General features: G+C 54.7%; 1 protein-coding gene across 2 annotated transcripts; it reads right to left on the reverse strand.

The window, feature by feature from the left end:
* Positions 1-618: 618 nt before the first annotated feature.
* Positions 619-24,032, reverse strand: STARD3 (StAR related lipid transfer domain containing 3). Of its 2 annotated transcripts, XM_063109432.1 has the most exons (16): positions 23,924-24,032; positions 11,584-11,626; positions 9,972-10,244; positions 7,077-7,154; positions 6,340-6,417; positions 6,164-6,217; positions 5,640-5,757; positions 5,330-5,428; positions 5,044-5,099; positions 4,615-4,707; positions 3,883-3,945; positions 3,626-3,721; positions 3,242-3,321; positions 3,049-3,153; positions 1,788-1,881; positions 619-1,332 (listed from the first exon to the last, which is right to left on the reverse strand). In XM_063109432.1, exons 3-16 carry the CDS (start codon positions 10,191-10,193, stop codon positions 1,228-1,230), a joined length of 1,341 nt encoding a protein of 446 aa, XP_062965502.1. In that variant the 5' UTR covers positions 10,194-10,244; positions 11,584-11,626; positions 23,924-24,032; the 3' UTR covers positions 619-1,227. The 2 variants fall into 2 exon arrangements, with proteins under 2 accessions (XP_062965502.1, XP_062965504.1); XM_063109434.1 differs by lacking the exon at positions 11,584-11,626.
* Positions 24,033-24,051: the final 19 nt, after the last annotated feature.

The following is a 24,051-nucleotide window of genomic DNA, read 5'->3' on the forward strand; positions in this document are numbered from 1 at the left end:
AGGGGAAGGCCCTGGGCATCCGCCTGGGTGCAGAGGGCACACTGCTGCCCACTGAAGCCCTGTGCCCGATCCTTGATATTTTGTAATCTCACAACAACCCTATGACATTCGTCCCATTTTCACAAAGTAGGAAGCGGAGGCTCAGAGAGGTAGATGTGCCCAGGGTCACACACTTAGCCAGGACCAAGATAGGATCCGCCTGACTCGAAACCAGTTGGCTCCTTTGGAAGCCTGCAGGCAGGAATGGAGGGGGGCAGAGCCCTGGCCCCTGCCTGGGATCCCAGGCCCCACGCTGGCCCTGGTGGGAATGCAGTGAGGGCAGAGGGGGTGGCTGAGTGGAGCATGGGAGGTCCAGGGTTCCGGGGGGTCTCCCCCCACTTCCAACCCTAGCCTGGAGACCTTAACCTGCCCTCACTGAGGACTGGCAGGGGTGGGGCATTTTTCTCTGACCAGTCATGCACTCAGTTGATCCATTAAGGAACTGGCTCCCCGCCAGCCCCGCCCTCCTGTGGGCTTGCGAGAGGCTGTGATGTGTCCTGTGGCTGTGGCCCGCTCCTTCCCCACCCAAGCTGCTGCCCTCCTCTTCCCTTAAGTGAGGCAGCGCTGGGGGCTGCTTTCTTTTTTTTTTTTTTCTTAGTTCATATTTTTAATTGGCTCAAATTACAAAGTCCACAAGGAGGCCTTGGGGGGAAGGGGACAACCTGGGAGAGGCAGAGGTTCACTGCCAGCACCCCCAACCTGCCACCCACTCCCCCATAAGTTCATATGGATAAAGGTCCCAGATCCTTTAATCCTAAAAAACCGTGACGAGAACAGGCAGATGAAAACTCCTTCACCTTAACACTGGTGACAGGCTGCCCTGCCCAGGGCCCTGGCCCTCCCCAACTAAGTTTGAGGCTCCCACCGCAGACACTGCCCCTGGCAAGGTAGTGGACAGTGATCTTCTCCTCCAGGAGGCAGGGGCACCATGCAAACATCAGCTGGACAGACGCCACTTCCGTCAGCCAGCAGAGCCCCAGAGTCCAAATGCTCAACCCTACACCCTGCTCAGGGCCATGGCTCGCAGGCACAGTGTGGCTTGGTGCAGAGTGGCAGCTTGGGACCAAGATACTGCCCACTACCTGAAACCAGGTCCTATGTGGGCAGCAGGAAGCCCAGCTGGCCCTTTTCTGGCTCTGGAGGCTGTGGCAACAGGACCCTGGCCTGCAGGGTTGGCAAGAGGCACGGTCATGCCCGGGCCCCTAGCTCTCCGATGCGCTGCCGCAGGTGAAAGGCAAATTCAAACATGGTGGCCGCGAGGCTCTGGTGGATGAGGTACCGGGGCAGGCGGCCCTGGGAAGGCAGGAAGAGTTTACACGATGGCTCGCCCTCAGCAGGGTCTCCCCCTCAACAGCTGGCACCAGTAGCGTTGCTCTGGGCCAGAATGCAGGTGCAGCTCTGGAATCCAGCCTGGGCCACCCTCTCCCCTTGCCCCTGGCAGGAAGAACATGCTGTGCCCGGGTCTTGGCACCAGCCACACAAACAGACCCGGGTGGGGCAGAGTTGGCAGCCAGCCACCCCTCCTCGGGGCCTTGGGAGGCAGAGGTGACAAAGAGAACGCACAGGCCCTCGAGCAACTCAGGGCAAGAAGACCATCTGGACCCTGCCCCACATTTTCAAGTAAGAAAGCAGGGTGAAAGCGGGGGAGGCCCTGAGTGTGGAGAACCCCCAAGGTCACACAGTAACCCAGTCTGCAGCAGGGTCCCCTCCATTCTACAGAGCCAGTCTAGCAGCCCCCAGCAACCCACCTTGAGATCTGTGTTAAGAATCCAGATGAAAGTGCAGACTCGGGGGTTACTGGCCGACTTGAGCACAATGAAGCCCCCAGGACCATTCTCCCCCCTGAGGAGAGAGGCATGATTGGCGGGGGTGGGGGTGGAGCTGAGTTGAGACCCCCAACTCCCCCCCACACCCTATTCTTGGCCCAGCTGGGACTGGGGTGAAAAGGGAAGGCAGATGCTGGTCTAGCAAGTGCTACCCTGTCTGTGTAGGGCTCAGAACAGGTGTCCCAGAGGCTGCAGGATCAGCCCCAGCCCCACCCATTCCACGATGCTCGAACCCTCCTACAACATCCTGCTGCTGCTTGCACACCCCCCGAGGCAGTGAGCTCCCCACCTTCCCAGCCCTCGTCTACTCTCCAGAGATTCTAGGGCAGCTCTGTGGGGCCGTAGCGGGGTGCGCTGGGCTGGCAATTCTCCCCCCTGCCCCTCAGGGAGCAGTGTGGTGCTGGCAGGCTCCAGGAGGGGGCGCCTTCTCAGGAAACAGTCAGGGCCTGGGCTGCACGGTTCACACCTCATGGCCCTTTCTTTCACCCACAGCTCCACTGAGCACACTTGTGCCCACTCCACAGATAAGGACGTTGGCGCCCAGTAAGGAAACGAGCTTGCCCATCCCCCAGCAGGTCTGCAGCCATGCCACGACCAGCCCCAGTACCACGTTCAGAGAACAGTGTTCTCATCGCAGGAGAGGGATGGGGAAGAGTGGATCTGTGTGAGGGGCCGCCCCCAGCACCGTAGCCTGAGACCAGACAGCAGGGAGAACTAGGAGGAAACCACGTGCAGCAGGAAGACCCCAACTCCTCTTCCTGTGGGGGGACTTCCGAGAAGAAAGGCAGGCAGGGGGGACAGGACGAGGAGGAGGAAAGGGGACTCGAGTCTTCTGAGGGAGGAAGATGAAACCCAGAACTCAGAGCCCCCTGCTCAGGTCAACCAGCCCAGTGTGACCTCTTGGCTCCTAGGCCCCTTCCCTGGACTGGTCCTCATCCATGGTCTACCGCTGGCCAGCTGCCCAATGCACATGGCCCCCAGCCTTGGTGGCCTGGTTCCAGCCGTCCTCCCACTTCCCGCAGACAGAGCAGCGAGATTAGCAGGATAAGGGCCGGGAGGGGCAAAGCCCAGCGGGACAGGGAACAGGAACATGGCTGCAGCAGGGGAAAGAGCGGCCGCACACACTACACACTGCACCCTGCGCTGCTCAGCACTGCAGGGGGAACCAGAGGACGAGGCTCACCTGACGTATCTGTGCGTCGGGGGCTTGGCGCAGTGGGTGGTGGCGATGCCTGAGGACAGGTATCGGTCCCTGCGCCGCTCGATGCGCCGCACGTTCACAAAGTCCCTGGGGGAGGGAGGGTTCGATCAGGGAGCGCTGTAGCCAGGGTCCTCCTGCAGGAGGCCTGAGAGGAGGGGGCTTGGTGGGCACTTACCTGGGGGAGACCACACCACCCGCAGCCCCCGCAGACACGTCATAGGAAATGAGGGTGTTGTCTTCTACTCGCTGCAGGATCTGAAGGCCGCAAGGGAGACATGAGGGGCAGTCCACCCCAGGAAAACCCCAGTGCCAGGGTCCTCTCTGCTCAGGTCCCTTCACTAAGAGCCATCACTATTCACGGGCCCTGGGCACTCCTTCTAATCCCCGGGCCCTCTCCAGGAGGCGCTGTTACTATCACCCCCACTTAACAGATGGGGAGCTAAGAGAATGGCACGGGGACACCACCCAGGCCCCCTAGGACTAACTGGCCATGCTGGGCCACGGCACCGCCCTGCTCCACATCATGAGGTGGCCAGGCCAGGCCCCAAGCTGGGCTCACCTGGCAGGCGGTCACCGTCTTGTTCCATAGCACCATCCGCTCGGGCTGCAGGATCACCTCCTGGTACACCAGCTCCGCAGGGCAGGGCAGGAAGGTCTGGGGCAGGGCAGGCAGAGGGCTGGGTGGGGCCGCATGTGCTTGGGCACACCAGCCGTTCCCTCTTGGCAGGTGGGGAGACCTGCCAGAGGGCTCCTCAGCCCCTTCCTGGTGCCCCAGACAAAGCAGGAGGCTCCAGGACAACTGCCTCCCTCACTCACCTTCAGGACGAATGTCTTGCCATGAAAGGGAACCTCGATTGTGTACACAGTATCCCCATATTCCTGCAGCAGGGACAGAAGGGTGACAGGGAGGAGGGTGGAGGGGCAGGGGGAGGGCATGGGGGATCAGCAGGCGGCACAGGAATGGGTGACAGGCAGGGCAGGTTTTCAAGAACTCAGGGTGGAAAACTCTAGGAGTTTGGAGACATTTGAGCAGCTGTTACAAAACGGTGGTTCTAACAACTGTAAGGAAACGCAGAGAAGGAGGCTTTTGATATCAAGTTAAAAGACGAGGCACAGCTGCAGCTGCAGCCACGAAGAACCACGTCTCCAGGCCAGCAAGGGCTGTGGAGGAACTGGCCAGAGAGAGGGACTGGGGGACGTTTGCTTCTGTTTTCCAAGCTCTCTGCAATCTTTTCAGATAATGTTGTTTTGATCATGAAACAAAACACCAGACACAGGGCAGAAGCCTGGCTTCCCCTCAAAGCCTGCAAGCCGAGGGAGCAGAGCAGCAGGGAGGCAAGGACTGGGGCAGGGGTGGGGGGACAGTGGAAATGTCCAATCCAGTCTGGCCTCCTGCTGAATGGCCGAACCCAGGGCCCAGCCCCCTCTCATGAGACAGGAATGTGGTTCCAACCCATGCAATCCTTGGGTTTCTGTTTCAGGCCTCAGAAAAGGAAGCAAAAATTCCCAACGCATGTGGGAGGGCCAGGTAGGGGAGGGGCTTCTTACGTTATTCTTCTCGAACTTCCAGTTCTCCTCCTGGGCCAAGATCTGGTCCACCACTGCTGTGGCCTCCTTCCCCTGGCGGACGTACTCCCGCTCCTGGATGGGGGCAGGGAGGGGGTGGCAAGAAGGGGTCACCCTGGGGCCTGCACTCCATCTTGTTGATGGACTGTTCTCTACACTCCCCACACACCTCCCGGAGGAGCCTCACCCAGCCAGATGTGGGGTCTGGGCTGGCCTCCCTGGGCCCTGTGGGCTTCCTGAGGCCTGCGGTGGTGGGGCAGACACCCAGATGGATGGGCACCAACCGCATTCAGGCTGCCTGAGGTCCACCCTCTGCTGAGAAGCCCTTGCCCACTTGGCTGAGCTCAGCCCTGGTTCTTCTCTAGGTGCCCATTCCTAGAGTAGGGTTGGGGTAGGCAGGCAGCCAAATACCTGGGCAGAGAAACTTTTCTTCCCAGCGACTTCTTCATCTGAGTCATTGTCAGACCCTGCAGAAAACAAGCACAGATGACAGTGGCAAGGGGTAGGGAGACAGTGTAGGGAGAGGTGGTGGGGTTTGGGTATGTGAGTGCAAGGATATGGGGGCTGAACATGTGTGGAGAGGTTGCTGGCTTTCCCCAGGGAGCCTGACAGAAGGAATGGAAAGAACAGACCCAGCCTAGCCCACTCCTCACAAGGACCCTCCCTGAAGGCAGTTCCCCTACCCACCAGCCCTCACCTGCAAAGGATTCTGGGGGTGAATAGAACTGGCCCTCGGACAGGGCACCAGAGAACAGGAGGGGTCCGTGGGCGACAGCGGCCCGGGCAGCATGATACCCTGGGGGAGCAGACATGGGCAGCCATTGTCCAAGACCAAGGACAGTCATACCTTAGAAGTCTGGGGCAACCCCCCGCCCCACCCCAGGCTGACCCTCTGGCTCTTGAAGGCTGCTCACAGGTGGCAAGATGGCTCTGATTGACTCTCACACCGGACACTCTCCTCTCTTAGGGTTAGGATGACCCCTGCTGCACCCCCCCCCAACACTCACATCGCTCCTCCTCGGCCTCCTGGGGTAGGACTTTGAAGTCAAGGAACCAGGTCTCCAGCCAGGCGAGGACAAAGGAGACGATGGGGAGCAGGTAGCCGAATGCCCCTTTGCTGAGCAGCTGTGGAGGGAGGGGGCCGAGTTCCATGGCAGGGGGTCAGCCCAAACCCAGAGCTTCCTGCTGGGGCCACCAATTCTGGCCGGCCAAGCTGGCACACACCCCATTCCTGGCACTAGCTGCTCAGGAACCCTCTGTAGCACATGCCTCTGAGATGGATTTAATATGTCTGCAGCAGGGTGAACTGAGGTTAGGCTGGAAGAACTTTCTGATTCTTGTGGTTGCAGGGGGTTAAGGAGGGAAGCCAGTGAAGGTGATTCCTTGGAAATATCAAAGGACAGGATTACCCCTTACCCCAACCCTGACAACAGGGACAGACACCCCAAATCAGAGAAATGGTCCTTTCTTAGGAGAAGCCCATCCCTCAGACGAAATGCCCACTCAACCAGCAAGACCCCGAGCCACTGACCTCAGAGAGGATGACCTTGACAATGAGGAAAGCACTGGACACCAGTGTAGTAACCTGCCCAGGGGAGAGAAAGAGGGACGGAGGGAGAGCAGAGGCTGGGGAGTGAGGCCTCCTCCGTCCCATCCCTTGCGCCAGCCCCACCAGGGCCAGGAGCTGCCGGGAAGATGGCACCTTACCGCAATCACCCACCAGTGCCGGAGCCGCAGCACGGCGTAGCCCAGGAGCAGTCCAGAGAAACGGAAGAAGGCCAGCACCTGGCAGGGGAGGGGACAAGCCATCACAGGCGAGCTCCCACCCCTGCTGAGGCTGCCCTTCCCTCCCCTCTGGTCCTGCTCCCCAACAGTGCTCCTCAGGGGCGTGCCCACCTCAGAGAGAATGGCTGAGTCAGTGGTTTTTTGGGACAATTTGGATGTGACCTTCTTGGTTTTGGGGTTTTTTTTGGTGGCTGGCCAGTACAGGGACTGAACCCTGGACCTTGGTGTTATAGCACCACACTAAACAGCTGAACTAACCAACCAGCCCTGGATGTGACCACTTGGGACAGGGGTCTGATCCTCTCTCTCCCACTTGGGGCTCTGTGAAGGTGGCATCTTATTAAGGAACCTTTTTTTTTTTTTCTTTTTACCTCCTGCCCCTTGACTGAGGGCTCCCTGACCAGACTGGATGTGTGTTACAGAAAGAAGCAGTTTTTTGGGGAACTGCTGTCATCATCGGTAAAGTGGAAACCACACTTTAGGTCCCTGAAGGGATCAGCTGATGACTGAACTCATTCATCCCAGCCTCCTTGGCTGTATTTGTGGGGCAGGACATGCCACGGGATACACAGAGGGCTGGCACATGAGTGGGGAGACCTGAACCCAGCCGAAGTCATTTCCCCTGTTCCCTCTGTCCCCAAGGTCCCCAGGCCACTCACAAAGATGTCAAAGAAAGAAGTTTTAAAGTTGTAGTGGATAATCTCCTGCTCCAGGTTCTTCTGGATGCCTGTGTTGGTCTGAGAGAGGAAGACAGGAAGAGCTCTGCAGATAGAACAAGTCCCTGGGGGGAGGAGGAACCTGGAGGGGAGGCTGTAAGTGCTAAGCTGCCACCCAAAGGGGCCCCTGAAGAACCAAGCACCAGCCAGAGGCCTGAGACCCCAGGCACCAATACATTCCTCTAGGGATCCAGGCAGCGCAGACAGCAGGTCTGGGTTCAAGCACACTACCCAGGAAAGGGTAGGCTTGGAGGCCTCGGGCTGCTCAGCGGAGGCAATGGGCCCTACGCAGGTTGGCAGAAAGGGTGCTGGGACCCCACTGTTGCATAATTCCACTTCCCTCCCAGCTCTGTGGTGCTCCATCTTCCAGCCAGCAATCCATCTGGGGTGATGGGGGCTGGGGGTGGGCAGTGGTGTCAGACAAAGCCCCAGGTGGCAAATCAATTGATTAGGTTTGTGCTTAATGGGCAAAATCCATCACGCTGCTGGAGAGGATGGCATGGAGAGTGAGTGAGCAGACGTGTCCTCACCGCTGTTCCTGTCCACCACACATTTTCACTGAGACACCTGAGACCTTGGCCCGGATTCCAATGTCCAGGGGTCTGGGGGATGAAAGGGTCTGGACAGACACTGAGAGCCAGACTGCAGCCTGCCTCCTCAAAAGGAACAAGGGTGGCAGGCCCAGGCTTCTGCAGGTGGGGGCACCAGCCCCACTGGAGGAGGGAGGACACACAGGGACTTGGGGGAACGGAGCCCAGGAACCCTGAGGAGAAGACCCTTCATGACTACCTAGACCGGGACTTCTGACCTCTCACAGGTCATTCAAATTTGGGGGGGCGGGACTTGTTAAAGAAAGAGATGTTTAGACCACTGAGTCTGAATCTCAGGGTGAGCTGAGCATCTGGAATCTTTATAAAACTCCCTAGTGATTCTGATGCCCATCTGATTCTGATGGCCAGCAGTCTGGACAGCCCCTTCACTGATATTTGGACCCCCTACACATCTCCACGTGTGTCTCCTCCTCAAGACCACCCTGAGCCCAGTGAAATTCAATGCCACCTCTCCTCTGGTCTGCTGGTGGGGCCACCAGGTCTGACACCCAACCCCACCCTGGCCCTCCTCTCACTCCTGACTGCTCCCTCTGGGGCTCCGCAGCCCCTCCCACCCCAGCAGTCGCTGTCCAGAGCTCTGTCCTCCACCCTCTTCTCCCTCAGCCTGGGCACCCGCCAGCACTGACTGGATCAGGACTCAGGAGAGCCGTGTTTCAATTCCTGCTTTGCCAGTCTGGCTGCAAAGACGCCACACAGGTCACATAAACCTACTGGGGTCCTTGGGCAACACAGACACAGTCTGTCAGAGAACTAAAAACATATACACTCCAAGATACTAAAATAAAACTACAAAATTGATAATTAATAAAAGTTAATTAAATGTCTCCCAAGTGAAACATCATGCTGACTCTACTCATTGTTAACTCCAGTATTCTGAAATGTTTCATTACATTTGAAGACAATTTGTAGGTTAGATTTTCTCACTTTGCAAGAATTCCCAAGTTTGCATGATGACCGCTGAGCAATCACAGCTGACACAGCCAAATAATCCCAAAAGTAAAATCATCAAAAATGTTTCAGCTCTTCTCTGGTAAGAAAATATTGAATGTAGGATGCGGGTGAATGTTGATGTTTGTTTTGAGGTTGGATGGAACCTTCAAAAGGAAGAGTGTCTGAGACCTCGGAAGCTCTGCAAAGGCACCAAACCTTGCTGGGCTTCAGCTTTTTCACTGGTAAGATGGCCCTTAAGGACCTCCGTGGCTATGGCTCCATCTCACTGAAGGTGCCAGCTTGTCTCTGGTGCACAAAGAACAGTCACCCTCAGAGTCCTGCCTTTCTCTCTGGCTCAACGTACTCAAATTCAAACTCATCTTTGTCCCCAAGCTAGCCCCTTCCCCCAACTTCTATCAAGAAAGGCATTGTCTTCCCATCACCTGAGCTGAGTCCTGGGGGAAGGGCCCTTGCCACCCAGAACTAACAGCGAGCTCATGCTGTAGAGAAAGAACCGGGGGGCGGGGGGCTCAGAGGGACTGGGTCCCTTCTGAGGTCACACAGTTAATGCAGAGCAGGAATGGGGATTGGCCAATCCTGGGATGCTCTGCTCCATGGGCTCCTATTCTTATGGGCTCTGCCCTATCAGTACCTGGAGACCAGATCAGGCCCCACTGCCAGCTAGACTGTGCTCCTGAGGGTGGCCCAAGCACTGCATGGGGCGGGGGTAGCTGCACTATGAGGTAGCTTTGTCTCCAGGCCACTAGGCAGAAAAAACCAGAGCCACTGGGAACTGGGAGTTTTCATTCCCCACTCTACCCTCTGCTTTTAGAATAGTGCCTGGGACACAGCAGGGGCTCAAAAACTGGCTGGCCGGCGGGCTGGCCGAATGAACTGGAGCAAGGTAGGGCAAAAGAAGATAAAGGTTTCATCAGCTCCACCAGAGCCGGTGTCTGCTCTGCCCTTCTCAGGAGTCTCCACTAGGGGGCAGTATAGCGCAGCGGGCCAGAGCGTGAACTTGGTTTGTGGTTCAAGCCACCTCCCTAACACACTTGCTGAGGGACCTCAGCAAAATGACCCAACCCCTCTGAGCCCCATCTTCTTCATCGGGAAGATGAGGGCTGCTGTCCTTATCCTCCCATTCTTCATTTGAGTCATGAACTTCATTTTGAGTCATGACTTCATGAGAGCCAACCCCATGCAAGAGACAACCCTCCCATGTGGCAGATGGAGGTTAATGTGAAGCTCCAGGTGACCCCCCAATGGAGCTTGTGTCCCCAGCCTCACCCCCACTCACGTTCAGCTCAATTATCCAGAGCAGGGAGATGAAGAGCAGGTCGAAGGTGACAAAGAGACAGAAGGTGCGGCGGACATCAGAGATGGCCCGTCGCTTCTCTGGAGGTGGCAGGAGGAAGTGTGACGAGAAGCTCTGGCTGTGGGACAGCGAGGAGCTGAGGGAGGCCACGGCTGGCAGGCTGCGCTCCAAGTCTCGGGCCAGCTCCCCGGGCAGTTTGCTCATCCTGGTGGGCCTCCACCCCTGGGTGGGGCGGGCAGGGCCTCAGCAGCAAGGCTGGGGGGTTGGCAGAGTGGCTGGTCGGCGTCGTTCTCTCCCTTCACACACAACCCCCATCTGCTCCCAAACACATCCGGCCCCTGTGGCCCAGGGCACTCTCTGCCCAAATTCCTACCACTGGCCAGGGTTTGAGCATCCCTCTTACTCTCCATCTTCTTTCCTTGCCCTCCTCACCCCAGAGCCCAGTGGCCCCATGGTCCACATTTGAAAGGGCCTGGGGTCCCTCAGCTGGTCACCTACCCCCTCCCCGTCCATGGGGTTCAGCCTCTGCTCCTGTCAACAGCCTCTTGGCCTGTCCCCACCCCCAGGAGAAGACGGCCCCAAGCTCTGTTCTTTGTTTTCCAGCACAAAGCCACATTCCCTCCCAGCAGCCAGCCCTCCCCTCCCACCCCCTCATCCATGGCAACTGGGAGAGACTTCCTAGAGCAGTGTCTCTGTGCTCGGAGTTGGACAGCAGATCTGCAGTGAGGACACCTGGGCCCCTTCCCTCTAGCTCTACCACCACCACCATCATCTCTCGTCTGGACAGCTGCCATTCATCCCTAACGAGTAGGTCACCAGGCTGCTTCTCTCCCACAGTCACTTCTCCACACAACGGCCAAAGCAGAGAAAGCTTTTCAAAGCATTAATCAGACCCTGCCATCCCCCCACTTACAACCTCCACCCCCCCAAGGCTCCCACTGTTCTTGGGATAACAGCCCCCTCCTTACATGCCCCCTTGGCCAATGCCCTGCGGGGGTGGCCTCTGCCCAGCTCTTCTCAGAAGCCATGTCCTGTCTTACCACGGCCTTCCTTCAGGCCCCGCGGCATGGCAGCCCTGTCCTGCTTGTGGCCCTGGACCTGGCTCTCCCTGTTGCCTGGAATGTTCTTCCCAGTGCTCTCACCTGACAGCTCAAAAGTTCTGTGCTCAGAGCGCCTCCTGCCCCCCTGCCCTGCTCACATCAGAGTACTACATTACACTGCTTTACTTTCTTCGGCAAACTTGCTACTGTCTGATGGTATTTTCTTTATTGTATGATTTGATTGTTCTTCTTCTCACTAGACCGTCTGACTTGGTCACTGCTGTCTCCCTAGTTCCCAGCACAACGCCTGGCACAGGATAGATGCTTCATAATTGACTGTTGAATAAATGAATGCTCTAGAGGGGCTCCTGGCTCCCAGCTCCATGATCCACAGCAGAGCAAAAGAGCGAGAACCAGCCACTCCCAGGGCTGGCCCAGAGCTCTGCTGCCCAACACCCACGGTCTCGGCCATGTTCACACCCACACAGGGCAGGGGTGGTTCCTCCCATCTCACAGACAAGACAACCAAGGCCCAGAGAGATGAACAGACTTACCAATCCCTTAACATCCTGTGCGGCCATGGGGCTCTCATGAACCCTAAAGACAAAAACAGCCCTGAAGCACTCCCGTTCTGCTATGGGTTTCTGCTCCACCAATTTGCTAGGCTCTAAGGGGCCCTGTCCCCTGGGTTAGAGAATGGATTTAGTTGAAAGTCAGAGAGGAGCTAACTAAGGAGTGCAAGATACACCAGCTCGATGGGGCCTGAGCATCTGAGACTTGACCAAGAGTCTCCGAGTCTCCTCACACCCCAGCACCAGGGAGATTTGGGGCTAGCGGAAGGGGAGCCCTAGATAATTGTCCCTGATCCTGGGAGGCAAGATCTAACCACTCTCCTCTCCTGATTGCTTCCTTCTCCCCCATGCTTTTGCTACATCGACTACCTTCCTGGGCCCCTTAATCTACCAGGTCCAAAAGAAGCCCCAGTCTGTGGCCAGCAGGAGGTTCTCAGCAAGCCAGCTCACCCATCCTTCTGCCTCTGTGTGAGGCCCTGTGAACAGAAGCCAACTGTTACCAGCAGAGGGTGGGGGTAGGGGAGACAGAGGCAGCAGCCCAAGGCCATCCCCAAATACCACACTCAGAGTCCCCACGACAAGTTCGTCTGGAGAGTACTGGGGGAAGCTGGGCCCAGCACTGGGAGGAGGCAGTCAGCAGAGGGGATGTGACAGAATGCCAGCAACGGGACCCCCCAACATCCATCAGCCAGATGTGTGCCAGACTGATCTGTGCCAGACCATCCTTCACTGTGATGGGGCTGCAGCTCCAGGGCAGGTGACATTTCAATGTCTCGAACAGCCCACTTGTGTCCTGCCAGACCTGTCTCCCTTCTTCTCTATCTTCATCTCTCTCTCCTCCTTTTTCCTGTTTTTTTTTCAAGGTAACTTCCCATCTGTATTTTCTTTGGGTCTTTTCACCCCTCTTTTGACTGCGTTTTGTTTGCTTGCTTAAAACGACGGACTTTGTCTCACAGTTCTGGAGGCTAGAAGTCCACAATGTCGGTAGGGGCATGCTCCCTCAATCCTTCCTGCCTCTTCCTGCCTTCTGGTGGTTTCCTGGCAATCTCTGACATTCTCAGCTTGCAGCTGCTTAACTCCAATCTCTGTCTTAGCTGTCACATGGTCCTCTGTGTGTGTGTCTGTATTCACATAGCTGTCTTATAAGGACACCAGTCATATTGGATCAGGGGCCCACCCAACTCCAGTATGGCTTCATTTTAACCAATTATATCTGCAATGACCCTGTTTCCAAATAAGGTTATATTGGGAGACACAAGTCAACCCATGACAGTAACCTATGTTTTTAGTGTCTGGTTTATCCTTCTTGTATTTTCACACAAAGGAACAGGTACATGTATACATTTCTTCTATCCCTCCTTACTTGTATGAAGGTACTTCTCATGGAAAAAGCAGAATTAAAAGATAATACAAATCTTTCCATGAACTTTTTGAAGTACCCTTGTAGAACAGCCTACTGTAGATGCTCTTCTGCATGCTATTTTTTCACTCAACAGGATATCCTGGAAATCATTCCGTATCAGTTTTATTTTTTTTGCAGGATTTTCTGGCAGCTGGCTGGCATGGGGATTTGAGCCCTTGACCGTGATGTTGTAATACCACGCTCTAACCAACAGAGCTACCTGGCCAGCCCCATATCAGCTTTATAGAAATCTTTCTCATTCTTTTATAAAGCTGCTTAGTGCTCTATTTTGTAGATGAAACAGTTTATTCAACCAGTCTCCTATGAATGAACATGTTGATTTGTAATGACAGAAATGCTGCAAAGAATAACCTTGTGCATACATTTTCACATTGGTGGAAGGGCATCTTCAGGACAGATTCCTAGAAGTGGTACCGCTGGTCAAACTGCATATATAGTTGGGTTAGGCACTGCCAGATCCCTTGGCAGTGTGCAATCCCGCCAGCAATGTGTGAGGGTGCTGTTTCCCCACGGCCCACAGACTGCACCGTCATCCATGTCTGTCTGTATTTCTCCCTAGCTGAGTGTTCCTCCCCATCTCTCTCCCATTTGAGACTTTCTCTCTGCCCCCATCTGTCTCTCTCTCCTTTCCTCCAGTTTCCCCCATGTTTCTCTCTCTCCTTCTCTTCTCTATCTGCCTCCCTCTTCTCTGTCTCACTTCTGGTATGGTGGCTTTCCTACTCCAGGTCTGTTTATCTTTCCCCTGGACTTTCTCCCTCCCTCCCTGGGGACCGGACTTGGATGGCAGCAGCTTGGGTGTGAGATGCACTTGGAGTGGCAACCTGCACTGACACTCACACGCCCATGCCTCACCCCCCCCCACGAAAGCAGCTCAGAGTCCAAACAAGGCCTTGTGTGTGGACAGCACTGGTCCAGAGTTAAGAGACCTGCACTCCAGTCTCGGGGCAGCCACTAATTCCAAGTAACTTTGGCCAAGACCTTCTCACCAAGCCTCTGCTTATCTGGAGAAAAGGTGAGTGGGTTTTCAAACCCTTTTTCTAAGGAAGAGAAACTTAAAAATAAAACCTTACTTGGAGCCTCAATATATAAAACAGATAAAAGCCAAACTGCAGTGGGTGAAGGCAGCTACAGAGCCCCACCCGTCAGCCTTTCCTCAAACTCGAGCATCACCCCCGAGGCCTCCATGGGTGCAGACTGAAAACGTGGCTCACTCAGATGACTGCAAAGGCCTCAGCTCCATCAGACCTTGGCTAGTCTAAGTGGGGAAAACTAGCCTTGGCTTGGAACTGCCTCTTTTAGTCCCCAGAGTACTTGCTCTCTGGCTGAGTCTACAGCAACAGCCAGCGCTGCCCCAGCCCTGCTGTGCCCACCCTCCTGATGAGGGGGAGGCAAGAAGGAGTTGCCACCAGCCCCCTGGGAGCAGCATCCCCTGCCAAGCACCACCTGCTGTCACTGGCCCCTCCCAAGCACCTTCAGAGGGGTCAGGAGGGGAACAGCATGTGTGGCATGAAGGAGTCCGCTGGGAGGGCTGCAGACTTGATATTCGCGTGCTTGTGGAAGCCAAGCTCTAAGGCTTGGGGAGAGTGGGAGCGAGGGAGGGAATCGGGATTTTTACCATCCTAGGTTGGAGGGGGAAAGGGTTGTGGGGGAGCAGGGCGCAAGCCAGGTGTCTGGACACTGTGGATTATTCAAGTTTTTCCGGCTCCGGAGGCAAAGGAGAGGGGTGGGCATGGGCCTTCTCTCACTCTCCCCAGTGACACACCCGTCCCAGCCCCACTTGCAATAGGGTTTTTGGGTGGGGTACTGGACTCAGGCAAACAATAGGCGGTACTTGATATCATGAAAAAAGGAGTGGACTCTGAGGTCAGGGTGCAAATCTCGGACTTTCTCTTTCTCAGCTTTGGGAACTGGGGCACAGTACAGCCACTCAGAAACTGTTTCCTCAGGTGCATTAAAAACAACGCAACAACGGCTGGCTGTTCCACCTCAGCCACAAACTGACAAGCACTAACTCAGTCAGTTACAGCATGGCCTTGTAACACAGGTTAAGGGTTCAGTTCCCCTCATCGGCCAGCTGCCAAAAAAAAAAGGCAACAATAACATAGTTAATGCCACTGAACTATACACTCAAAAATGGTTAAAAGGGTAAACTGTGTGTTATGCATATTTTACCACAATAGAAAAAGACAAGACCTCCTACCTCACAGGGCCACTATTTATGTGTCAGGAGGGAGCCTGGCAAGCACTTGTCAGTGGTGGTGGAGGTGGAGCAAGCAGCTGGCAGGACCTTTCAGGTAAGAGGGAAATGAAGGGTGTGTGGTGGAGGGGCAGGTTAGAATACACTACAGTGACTGTAAGGAAAGTAACCCCAAAAGGGTTCAAATTCAACCTACTATGCCACCCAGAGCAAGCTCCCTAAACCTTTAGGTATGGTGCCCTCATCTATATACAGGGCCGTTATTCCAGCTCCACGCAAAGGTGAATTCCCAGGTTGGGGGTGAGGGCAGGAAGTGAGGGGCTCTCCTGGCTCCCTGCACAGGCTCTTGGGGGAGTTCCAGGGCTGACCTCTGACAGGACCCCTTCCCCCTTATGCCCAGCCCCACTGCAGATCCCAGCTCCCACCCAGAGAACAGGCCCTGCCCCTCTCCATGTGGCTGAGCCCCCCACCCCACCCCCAGTTCCCAATTTCCAGTTCTTAGGTGACAGAGGCACAGATGGGGTCCTCGCCAGCCCTCAGGCCAGAGGCTCCTGCCACCTCTCTGCAGTTCCACAGCCTGGCTGAATGCAGCTCCCAGTGAGTGCTTCCTGGCCTGGGCAAGTCTGCAATTTGAACAAGGCCACTTATTTAGCTGTGCAAACCTTGGTTGCTGCATCTGCAGATGGAGCTTACCCATCTTGACCCTGGGCTGTCTGGGGCATCAGAGTAGACAGTGATGTCCGTTAAGTACCTAGAACAGTGCCTGGCACCACAGAACGAGTGCTCACCAGACGTGAACTCCCGCTGCCTAAGTCTTCTCGCCCTTTCCCACCTCCAACCTTGTGGGGAGGGCTGGGCCAATCTGTACAAATTCCACCTACAGCTTGTTCCCAGAGCTGTGCTCTTTGGCCCAGGGGGAGGCAGAACAAGTCTCATCTACATCCAGAAATGACCCACATTTCTGGGCAGTGTGGATTCTCCAAATCCTTTCCCAAGGCTGAGGGGAACAGAAGACACAGGCTCTCCACACCCACCCCCTGCTCTGGTGGGAAATGCTAGCACTGGCCTCAAGTTGGCCACAGGGGCATCCCAAGGGGTCCCTAACTCAGTACAAATCAGGAGGGACCAGTGAAGCCAAGGGTGAACTGGATCCAAGCCAGGAGAAGGGTCAAACCTTGGAACCCCACCTCACTGGTCACTCTCTGTGCCTCAGTTTCCTCCTCTGTAAAATAGGCTAATGATAGCACCTATGCCTTACAGGTATTATCAGGATTAAATGATTTATTCAATGTAATGGCCTATTCTGTGTCCCTGACACAGAGTAGTTGCACGTGAAGGTTTCTTCCTGCCTCCTCTCTGGAGGAAGAGGACATCTGGAGCTCTGATGGCTCTGTGAGAAGGCTTCAGTCCAGGGCTGGGCCTGCTCTGAGTCAAGCAGCCTGTTAATGGCTAGGTTGGTGGAGAATACACAGATGGGTGGGAGGCAGAGGCCCTGGGTGTGCAGGAGGTTGGCCTTGACTTGCCACTGGCCAGCCCAGTTGGGAGCTGGTTGAGGGAGGCTGGTTGGCCTGCACACCACCCAGACAGGCCAGTGCGAAGGGAACAAGTCCTGCTGGCATCAGTGACGTCGTCTTCTTAACTCACCACACCCCCTACCAGGAGCCATGGTGAGGACCAGTCCCGGGAAGGAGACGGAGGCTCTGAGAGACCTACCTACAGTCTCCCAGCCAAGAAGGGGCAGAGCTGACCCCTGTGCTGGGCTGAGACCTGCTCAAAACCAATGTAGCTGCCCCCAGGAGCCTTTGTTGGCCTGGGGAGTGAGTGTTGGGGACCCCCAAAGAGCTTACCCAACATCCAGACAGTGCCTGTGGAGAGCCCAGTGTCCTCTCTCCACGTCCAAACCATCAGCTAATCCTGCAGGCTCTTCCTTCAAAATCCAGCCAGTATCTGCCCACTGCTCACCTGCCCCTACATCACCAGCCATCATCCCTCACCTGCGTACAGCTTCCTGCTCTCCTCGTCCACATCCCCTCAGCCTATTCTCAACACAGCACCCAGAGGGATCCTGTTAAAAGTCAGACCACATCTCCCCAATGCCCTAAGCCTCCAATAGCTTCCAGCCCACCCAGAGTAAAGGCTAAAGTCTCCACTCTGGCCTACAAGCCCCCTCTTCCCCTTGCCTCTTCCCTTGAACACTCCACTCCAACCACACTGGTCCCTCGCTGTCCTTGGGCACATCAAGCATGCACCTACCCCAGGGCCCTTGCACCTGCCATTCCATCAGGGGCTCTTCCCCCAGGTCTTTGCGTTGCTTGTTCCGTCACTCCGTTCTGTTCTCTATGCCAATGTCCCTTTGGAGAGAACTTTCCTGAACCAACCCCCACCCACCATCCCTTACTCTGCTTTATTCTTCTTCACAGCACTTGTCAGCTCTGACATATATGTTCACTGGCAGTATTATCCTGCTGGAATGCAAACTAGACGACAGCAGGGACTTCCCATGCTTTGCCTGTTACTGTGTGCCCAGCACCAGAATCGTACCAGGCTCACAGTGGATTTTCAGGAAATTAACACCTTCCCTATATCAGTGCAGGCACAGGTGCCCATGGACACCCAGCCCAGCCCTGCAGGAGCAACCACTTCCTGCCCAGACCACCTCTCCTGGAGCTGGACTCCCCTTCCTGCTGCGGTCTTGCCCCTGCCCAGAGCCCAGGTGCCCCACCACAAGCAGGCAAGGGGAACTGGTTTCCCAGGCACCCTCAGGCAGAGTGGCTGCACCCTTCCCCTTCCCTGAGCCCCGATTTGTAGGGAGAAGACTCAAGGTGAGTTAAACTTCTTTGGTAACAAGGGTCAAGGAGGAAGGAAGACCCACTCCCTCAGTGGGACCCCAGCACTACTCTCCCATCCCCCCATACCTTCCTGGCCATTGGCTGCTCCCAGGACACAGCACAGCTGGCCTCCCTCCTATGACTCCCCTCCATTTCCTCATTCTGGAATGACTTCCACCTTCTGGGAGAGAACTCCTTCAGAGACTAATTCAAATGTCACCTCCTGGGCAAAGCTTTCCCTCACTCTCGAGGCCCCCACACCTCTCAGGACTCTGGGTCAGCTTGTCACTTATCACACTGCTAGACTTGAGCCTCGAAGCCATCTCTCCTTGTGCCCCTGAGGCCCAGGTCACAGTGCCTGGCCACGCAACACGTCTAGTAAGTTAGTGATAGAGTTTGGACATGTTGTGCCCCGCAAAAGCTCATGTTGAAATCTGATCCCTAACGTGGCAGTTTTGGAAGCTGTTTGTGTCAGGGGGGCAGATCCCTCACAGATAGATTCATACTCTTCCTGGGGGTGGGGTAGTGTGTTCTCACTCTATTAGTTCCTGTGAGAGCTGGTTGTTTAAAGGACCCTGGCATCTCCCTTCCTTCTTTCTCTTGGTTCCTCTTACCCTGTGATCTGCTGGCACCTACTGGCTGCCCTGCCATTTTCCACCATGAGTTAGAAGCAGCCTGAGGCCCACACCAGATGTGGCTGTCCCAGAGTCATGAGCCAAATAAACCTCTTTTCTTTATAAGGTACCCAGTCTCAGGTATTCTGTCATAGCAACACAAAAAACAGACTAATACAGTTAGCTAGTCTGTAGACCTGTAATGTCCACCTTGGAACAGAGGAAAGGGTGTGGGTTCGGAGTTAGGCATCAGATTCAGAGTCTAAAGCCCAAGGCCATTCCTCATTAGGCTATGTGCCCTTGTTCAAATCACTGAGTCTCTCCGAACCTCAGTCCCCTTATCTGTAAAATGGGGATAGTATAATGTCCACTTCACAGAGGTTGAAAGGATTAGAAATAACATATGCACAGTGCCTGTGCTTAATTAGTGGCAGCTATTACTACTATTATACTCCATGGGCACAGAGTTGGAGGCAGAGCCTGGGCCAGGCATGGCCAGCATAGACTGCCCAACTGAGTCCCCTCAGCACCGCTGGATGGAATGATGGGCCCTGGCCTCTGGGAGCTGACCAGGATGGCACATTTTGGGTTCTCTCGTAATTTAGAGTTTAATGGCCCATGCCATCAGCCTTGGGACAGTTGGTTCACTGGTCCCTACCCCACCCCACTCACAGAGGGTTTGGGAATTTCCCTGGAGAGGTGGGAGTTTAAGGAGAGGAGGGTATGGCTGCAATGACAAATAAGATCTCAAAACCAAAGCCTGGCTCCATTTCTTCTTTCCTTCTGGGGAAGGGGAAGGGGGAAGAGTCAGGCCAAAACAGAAACTAGATTCATCACCATACACTCCTCCTTCCCAGCCAGGGAGGCGCTGACAGTACAGTTTACTGGAAAATCCTAACCAACTGAGATCTACTCAGCCCTCCTGCCCCCCGCCAACCCTCACGCCGGGCCTGTTAAATGTTGGGATGCCCTTAGGTCTGTGATTCCATGGCCCCTGGCCCACTTGGGAAAAATGAGTCAGGTCCCATGCCACCCCTTAGTGCTGTTGTTTTAAACTAGGGGCCAATGAGGCCAAGTTCCCAAGGTCAGTCTGGAAAAAGCCAGTCATCTTCCTGGAGAGATCTTAGTCCTCTTAAGAAAAGGCCCCCATGGGGGTGGGGCTGCTTCAGCACAGGCTCCTCCAAGCACCAGCCCTGAGCACACAAAAGCCAGGATTAGCCCTTCCTAGCCAGAAAAAGTTCAGAGAGACACAATTTGCCAGACAGGATGCCCTCCTTGTCCTATGTCCCACTGATGTGGCAGCTGTCCCCGGAAGGCTGGGACACTAAGGCTGTTCTTAGGAGACAGTTGTGGTCAGGAGACAGTTCTTTAAATCCCTGCTGAGTACCGCTGACCTTACCTCCCCTGAGTCTCAGCTTCCTCATCTGTAAAATGGAGCCAATAAGCTCTACCACGCATTGGAACAAGTATGAGCTGCCGAACGTGCAGGACTCTTGGTCTCACCCGCACCCCCTCTCCAAACAAGTCTAGGTATGTGAGAACTCAATTTACTGCAACACACAGGTGCTGAGCACCTACAGCACGCTAGATGCTGTGCTAGTCCCTGGGGCCCCAGAACCTCTTTCTGGTCCATCAGGAGAGGGAGACTGACAGATAAATAACACATGGTGCCATGTTGAGATCAGCGCTTTCAGGAAGGAATGAACAAAGGACCGTGGGCTCCCATAGAAGAAGCATCTGACCTAGATTGGAGTGGGTGAGGTCAGGAAGGCCACAGGGAATCCAGCCTTGAAGAATCAGCATCTATCGGGGGGATACAAGGACAGGATTTCAGGCAGGCAAAAGAGCACAAACAAAGGCCCAGACTCAGGTCTAAAGCACAGGCCCAGCCCAAAGGCATGCACAACGACCCTATTCCATGGGGCCTGGCCCCAAACACCAGGTACTAGGCTTCCAGACCTCCACAGGGCATGGTCCCCACTGGCTCCTCAGCCAGGGGACACTTCCTCATGGCCAAGCAAGGAAAGGAATCATGAACCTCAGCAGAAGAGGCTGCCTCTGTCTTCCTCAGCTCCATCTCCCTTCTTCCCCCCCACACCACCAGCCACCAAGCTCTGTTCAGAGGACCTAGCTCTCTTATCTCTGAACCCACTCCAGCCTCTACCTCCTTCTGGTAAACTAATCCTCTCACTTTAAGGCTCCTCGCTAATTGCCAGCTCCTTTAGGAAGCTGCCCCTAGCCTTTCTCTCCCTTGGGTTCTTATAATTCAGTGTACGTTTCTCTAGAATTAATGCTTGCCATGTAACATTTACCCATTTCCAGATTTGTTTTCTTTTTCTTTTTTTTTAAAAGATGACTGGTAAGGGGATCTTAACCCTTGACTTGGTGTTATCAGCAACACGCTCTCCCAAGTGAGCCAACCAGCCATCCCTATACAGGGATCCAAACCCGTGGCCTTGGTGTTATCAGCACCACACTCTCCCAAGTGAGCCACGGGCCGGTCCTCAGATTCGTTTTCTTGAGCAGACTGACATCAGGTCTGGGTCTTGTCCACCCTTGAGTCCTCACTCGATAAATCTAGATCCTGCCCCCAGTGCCCTCCACCCTAACATTTTATTTTTTGATAAAGAGCCAGGCCTTAGGGCTCTGAGACAGAATGAGAAGCCACATCAACTGTCCTCAAGCAGCTTATGAAAATAAAGATCATAATCCGTGAGCTATATTGTTCTTATATAAATACAGTCGCCCCTCAGTATCCAACAGGGATTGGTTCCAGGACTCATTGCCAATACAAAAATTCACAGCTGCTTCAGTCCCTTATATAAAATGGCATAGTATTTGCATATCTTATAATAGCTAACACAAAGTAAGTACTAAGTAAATAGTTGTTATACTTTATTTTTTAATTTGTATTATTATTATCATTATTTTTTTTTTTTTTGCGCTGGCCAGTATGAGGATCCAAACCCCTGACCTTGGTGTTACAAGGCTGTGCTCTAACTGACTGAGCTAACTGGCCAGCCCAACGAAGTAATTTCCTTTTCCTTTTTTTTCTGGCTGTTGGCCGGTACAGGGAACCAAACCATTGGCCCAGGAACTGAACCTTTTGGCCATGGTGTTACAAGGCCACGTTCTAACCAACTGAGCTATCCAGCCAGCCCCTACTGATGTATTATTATTATTTTTTTTTCCAAATTTTTTTTTTTTTTTTTTTTTTTTTTATGACCGGTAAGGGGATCTTAACCCTTGACTTGGTGTTGTCAGCACCACGCTCAGCCAGTGAGCCAACCGGCCATCCCTATATAGGATCCGAACCCGTGGCCTTGGTGTTATCAGCACCGCACTCTACCGAGTGAGCCACGGGCTGGCCCTTTCCAAATATTTTTGATCTAAGGTTGGTTGAATCAGTGGATGCGGAGTCTGTGGATATGGAAGGGCCAACTGTGATAATAACTACCATTTACTTACTGAGCACTCATATGCCTATGATAAGCCCTATACATACACTATTTCATTTAATCCTCATGTCAACACTACGAGACGAGCATTATTATAGTCATTTTAGAAATAAGGAAATTGAAGTGCTGACTTTGTCAAGGTCACAAAACAGTTATCAGAAACCAGGCAGTCGGATTCAAGAGTCTGTACTCTCAGCCACTATGCTATTATTGACAGGGTGCTAAAAGGACACAGAGGGGCATTTAGCCTTGGGGGGAGGAGGAGGTGATCCAGAGGTGGTGCTGTCTAGGCAGAGCCCTGAAGGACAAGTAGAAGGCATGGAGACACAAATAGCAGACACAAAAAAGCCCACGGTCCTTTGTTCATTCCTTCCTGAAAGCACTGATCTCAGCATGGCACCATGTGTTATTTATCTGTCAGTCTCCCTCTCCTGATGGACCAGAAAGGGGTTCTGGGGCCCCAGGGACTAGCACAGCGTTTAGCATGCTGTAGGTGCTCAAACAGGAGCAAAGGCATGGAGACACAAATAGCCAGGTGTGGGAAAGGCACATCTTGAAGTGCCATATTGTTGGACATTAGGGTGCACATAGGAGATTGCTAGAGGTCAGATTATAGAGAGCTCTGTAAATTGTGCTAGGGATTTAGCTTTTTCCCATAGGCAATTGGAAGCCATCAAAGGGTATAAGCAAGGAAGTGACACGATCAGACTTGTGTTCTAAAAGGACCACAAGAGTTACAGTTTGGAGACTGGGTTGCAGGCAGCCATAACTGGAACCTGCTGGGAAGCTACTGCAGTCATCCTGGTGAAAAGCACATCAACAAGGGTGGTAAGAGAAGAGATGGAGGAACAGGTGTGAAGGATGTTCAGGAAGGTGGCTGGACGAGGTCACCTCTTAGATGTGGGAATTGAGGGAGAAGAAGAAGGGTAAGCAATCCCCGGGGTTCTGGCTGGGATGGGGTAGCGGAGTAAGAATGAATCTGCAGGGAAAAGACCAGTTCAAGTTTAGACCCAGTGAGCTCCACCTGAAGTGGAGCTGTCCCATCGGCAGCTGGCTGGCCAAGCCGGGGTGGAGCTCCGGGGAGCGGCTGCGCTGCAGCTGTGGATGGGGTATTTAGTTGGTGTAAAGCTGAAGCCAGGGGAGTAGACGAGACCATCCAGAGTCAGTGTACAGAGCGAGGAGTGGGGCAATAGAGGAGAACGTGAAGCGGTACTTCCGACCCACTGTCAGAGCAGCAGGAAGGAAACCGAAAGCTGACGCGGACAAGGCCTAAAAAGGAAGGGGCGGCAGGTGTCGATCAGCAACGAGTGTCAATGGTGTCCCCCTCTGAGAACTCAAGAAAGACACTTTAAAAGCCCGTTTAAATATCAATTGGGAAGTTATTCACGGCCGATTCCAAAGAGGTTGGGATGACAGAGTGGAAGACCAACCGGATGTGTAGAGGTTCTCCCCGTTCCCAGATCCTGACCCCTCCCCATACCCAGTCCCTGCCCCTTAACACCCAGCTACCGTCCCCCGCCTGTCCCCTCACAGCTACGTGGGAGGCTCTGGAGGGCGATCCCGGCCGCGCCCGCTGGGCCCTCGCGGGTGGGCGGGGCGGCCGAGGGTCAGCGCCGGAGACCCCGAACCCCTTGTGGGGCGGAGCGAGGCCGAGCGGAGGAAGGGGGCGGAACCTGCAGCGCGGCAGGTGTGGGAAGGGTCGGACTGAACCAAGAACGGACACCGGGCAGGGAGGCCGGATCCGCCGGCGTGAGATAGCCCTCGTACCACCACCCGGTCCCAGTGACCTCTCTAGGACCCACCTGCTCCATGTCGGCCACCGGCTCGACTCTTCCTGCCCCGGCCTCAGTCTGGCTCCGCGGCCCCAGCAGCGCCTCAGAGCGGAAAGAGATCGCCCAGCGGCGCCACTTCCGCCGCTGAGCCCGCCCCC

This window comes from Cynocephalus volans, chromosome 10 (assembly GCF_027409185.1).
Source record: "Cynocephalus volans isolate mCynVol1 chromosome 10, mCynVol1.pri, whole genome shotgun sequence".
Taxonomy (NCBI): Eukaryota; Metazoa; Chordata; class Mammalia; order Dermoptera; family Cynocephalidae; genus Cynocephalus; species Cynocephalus volans.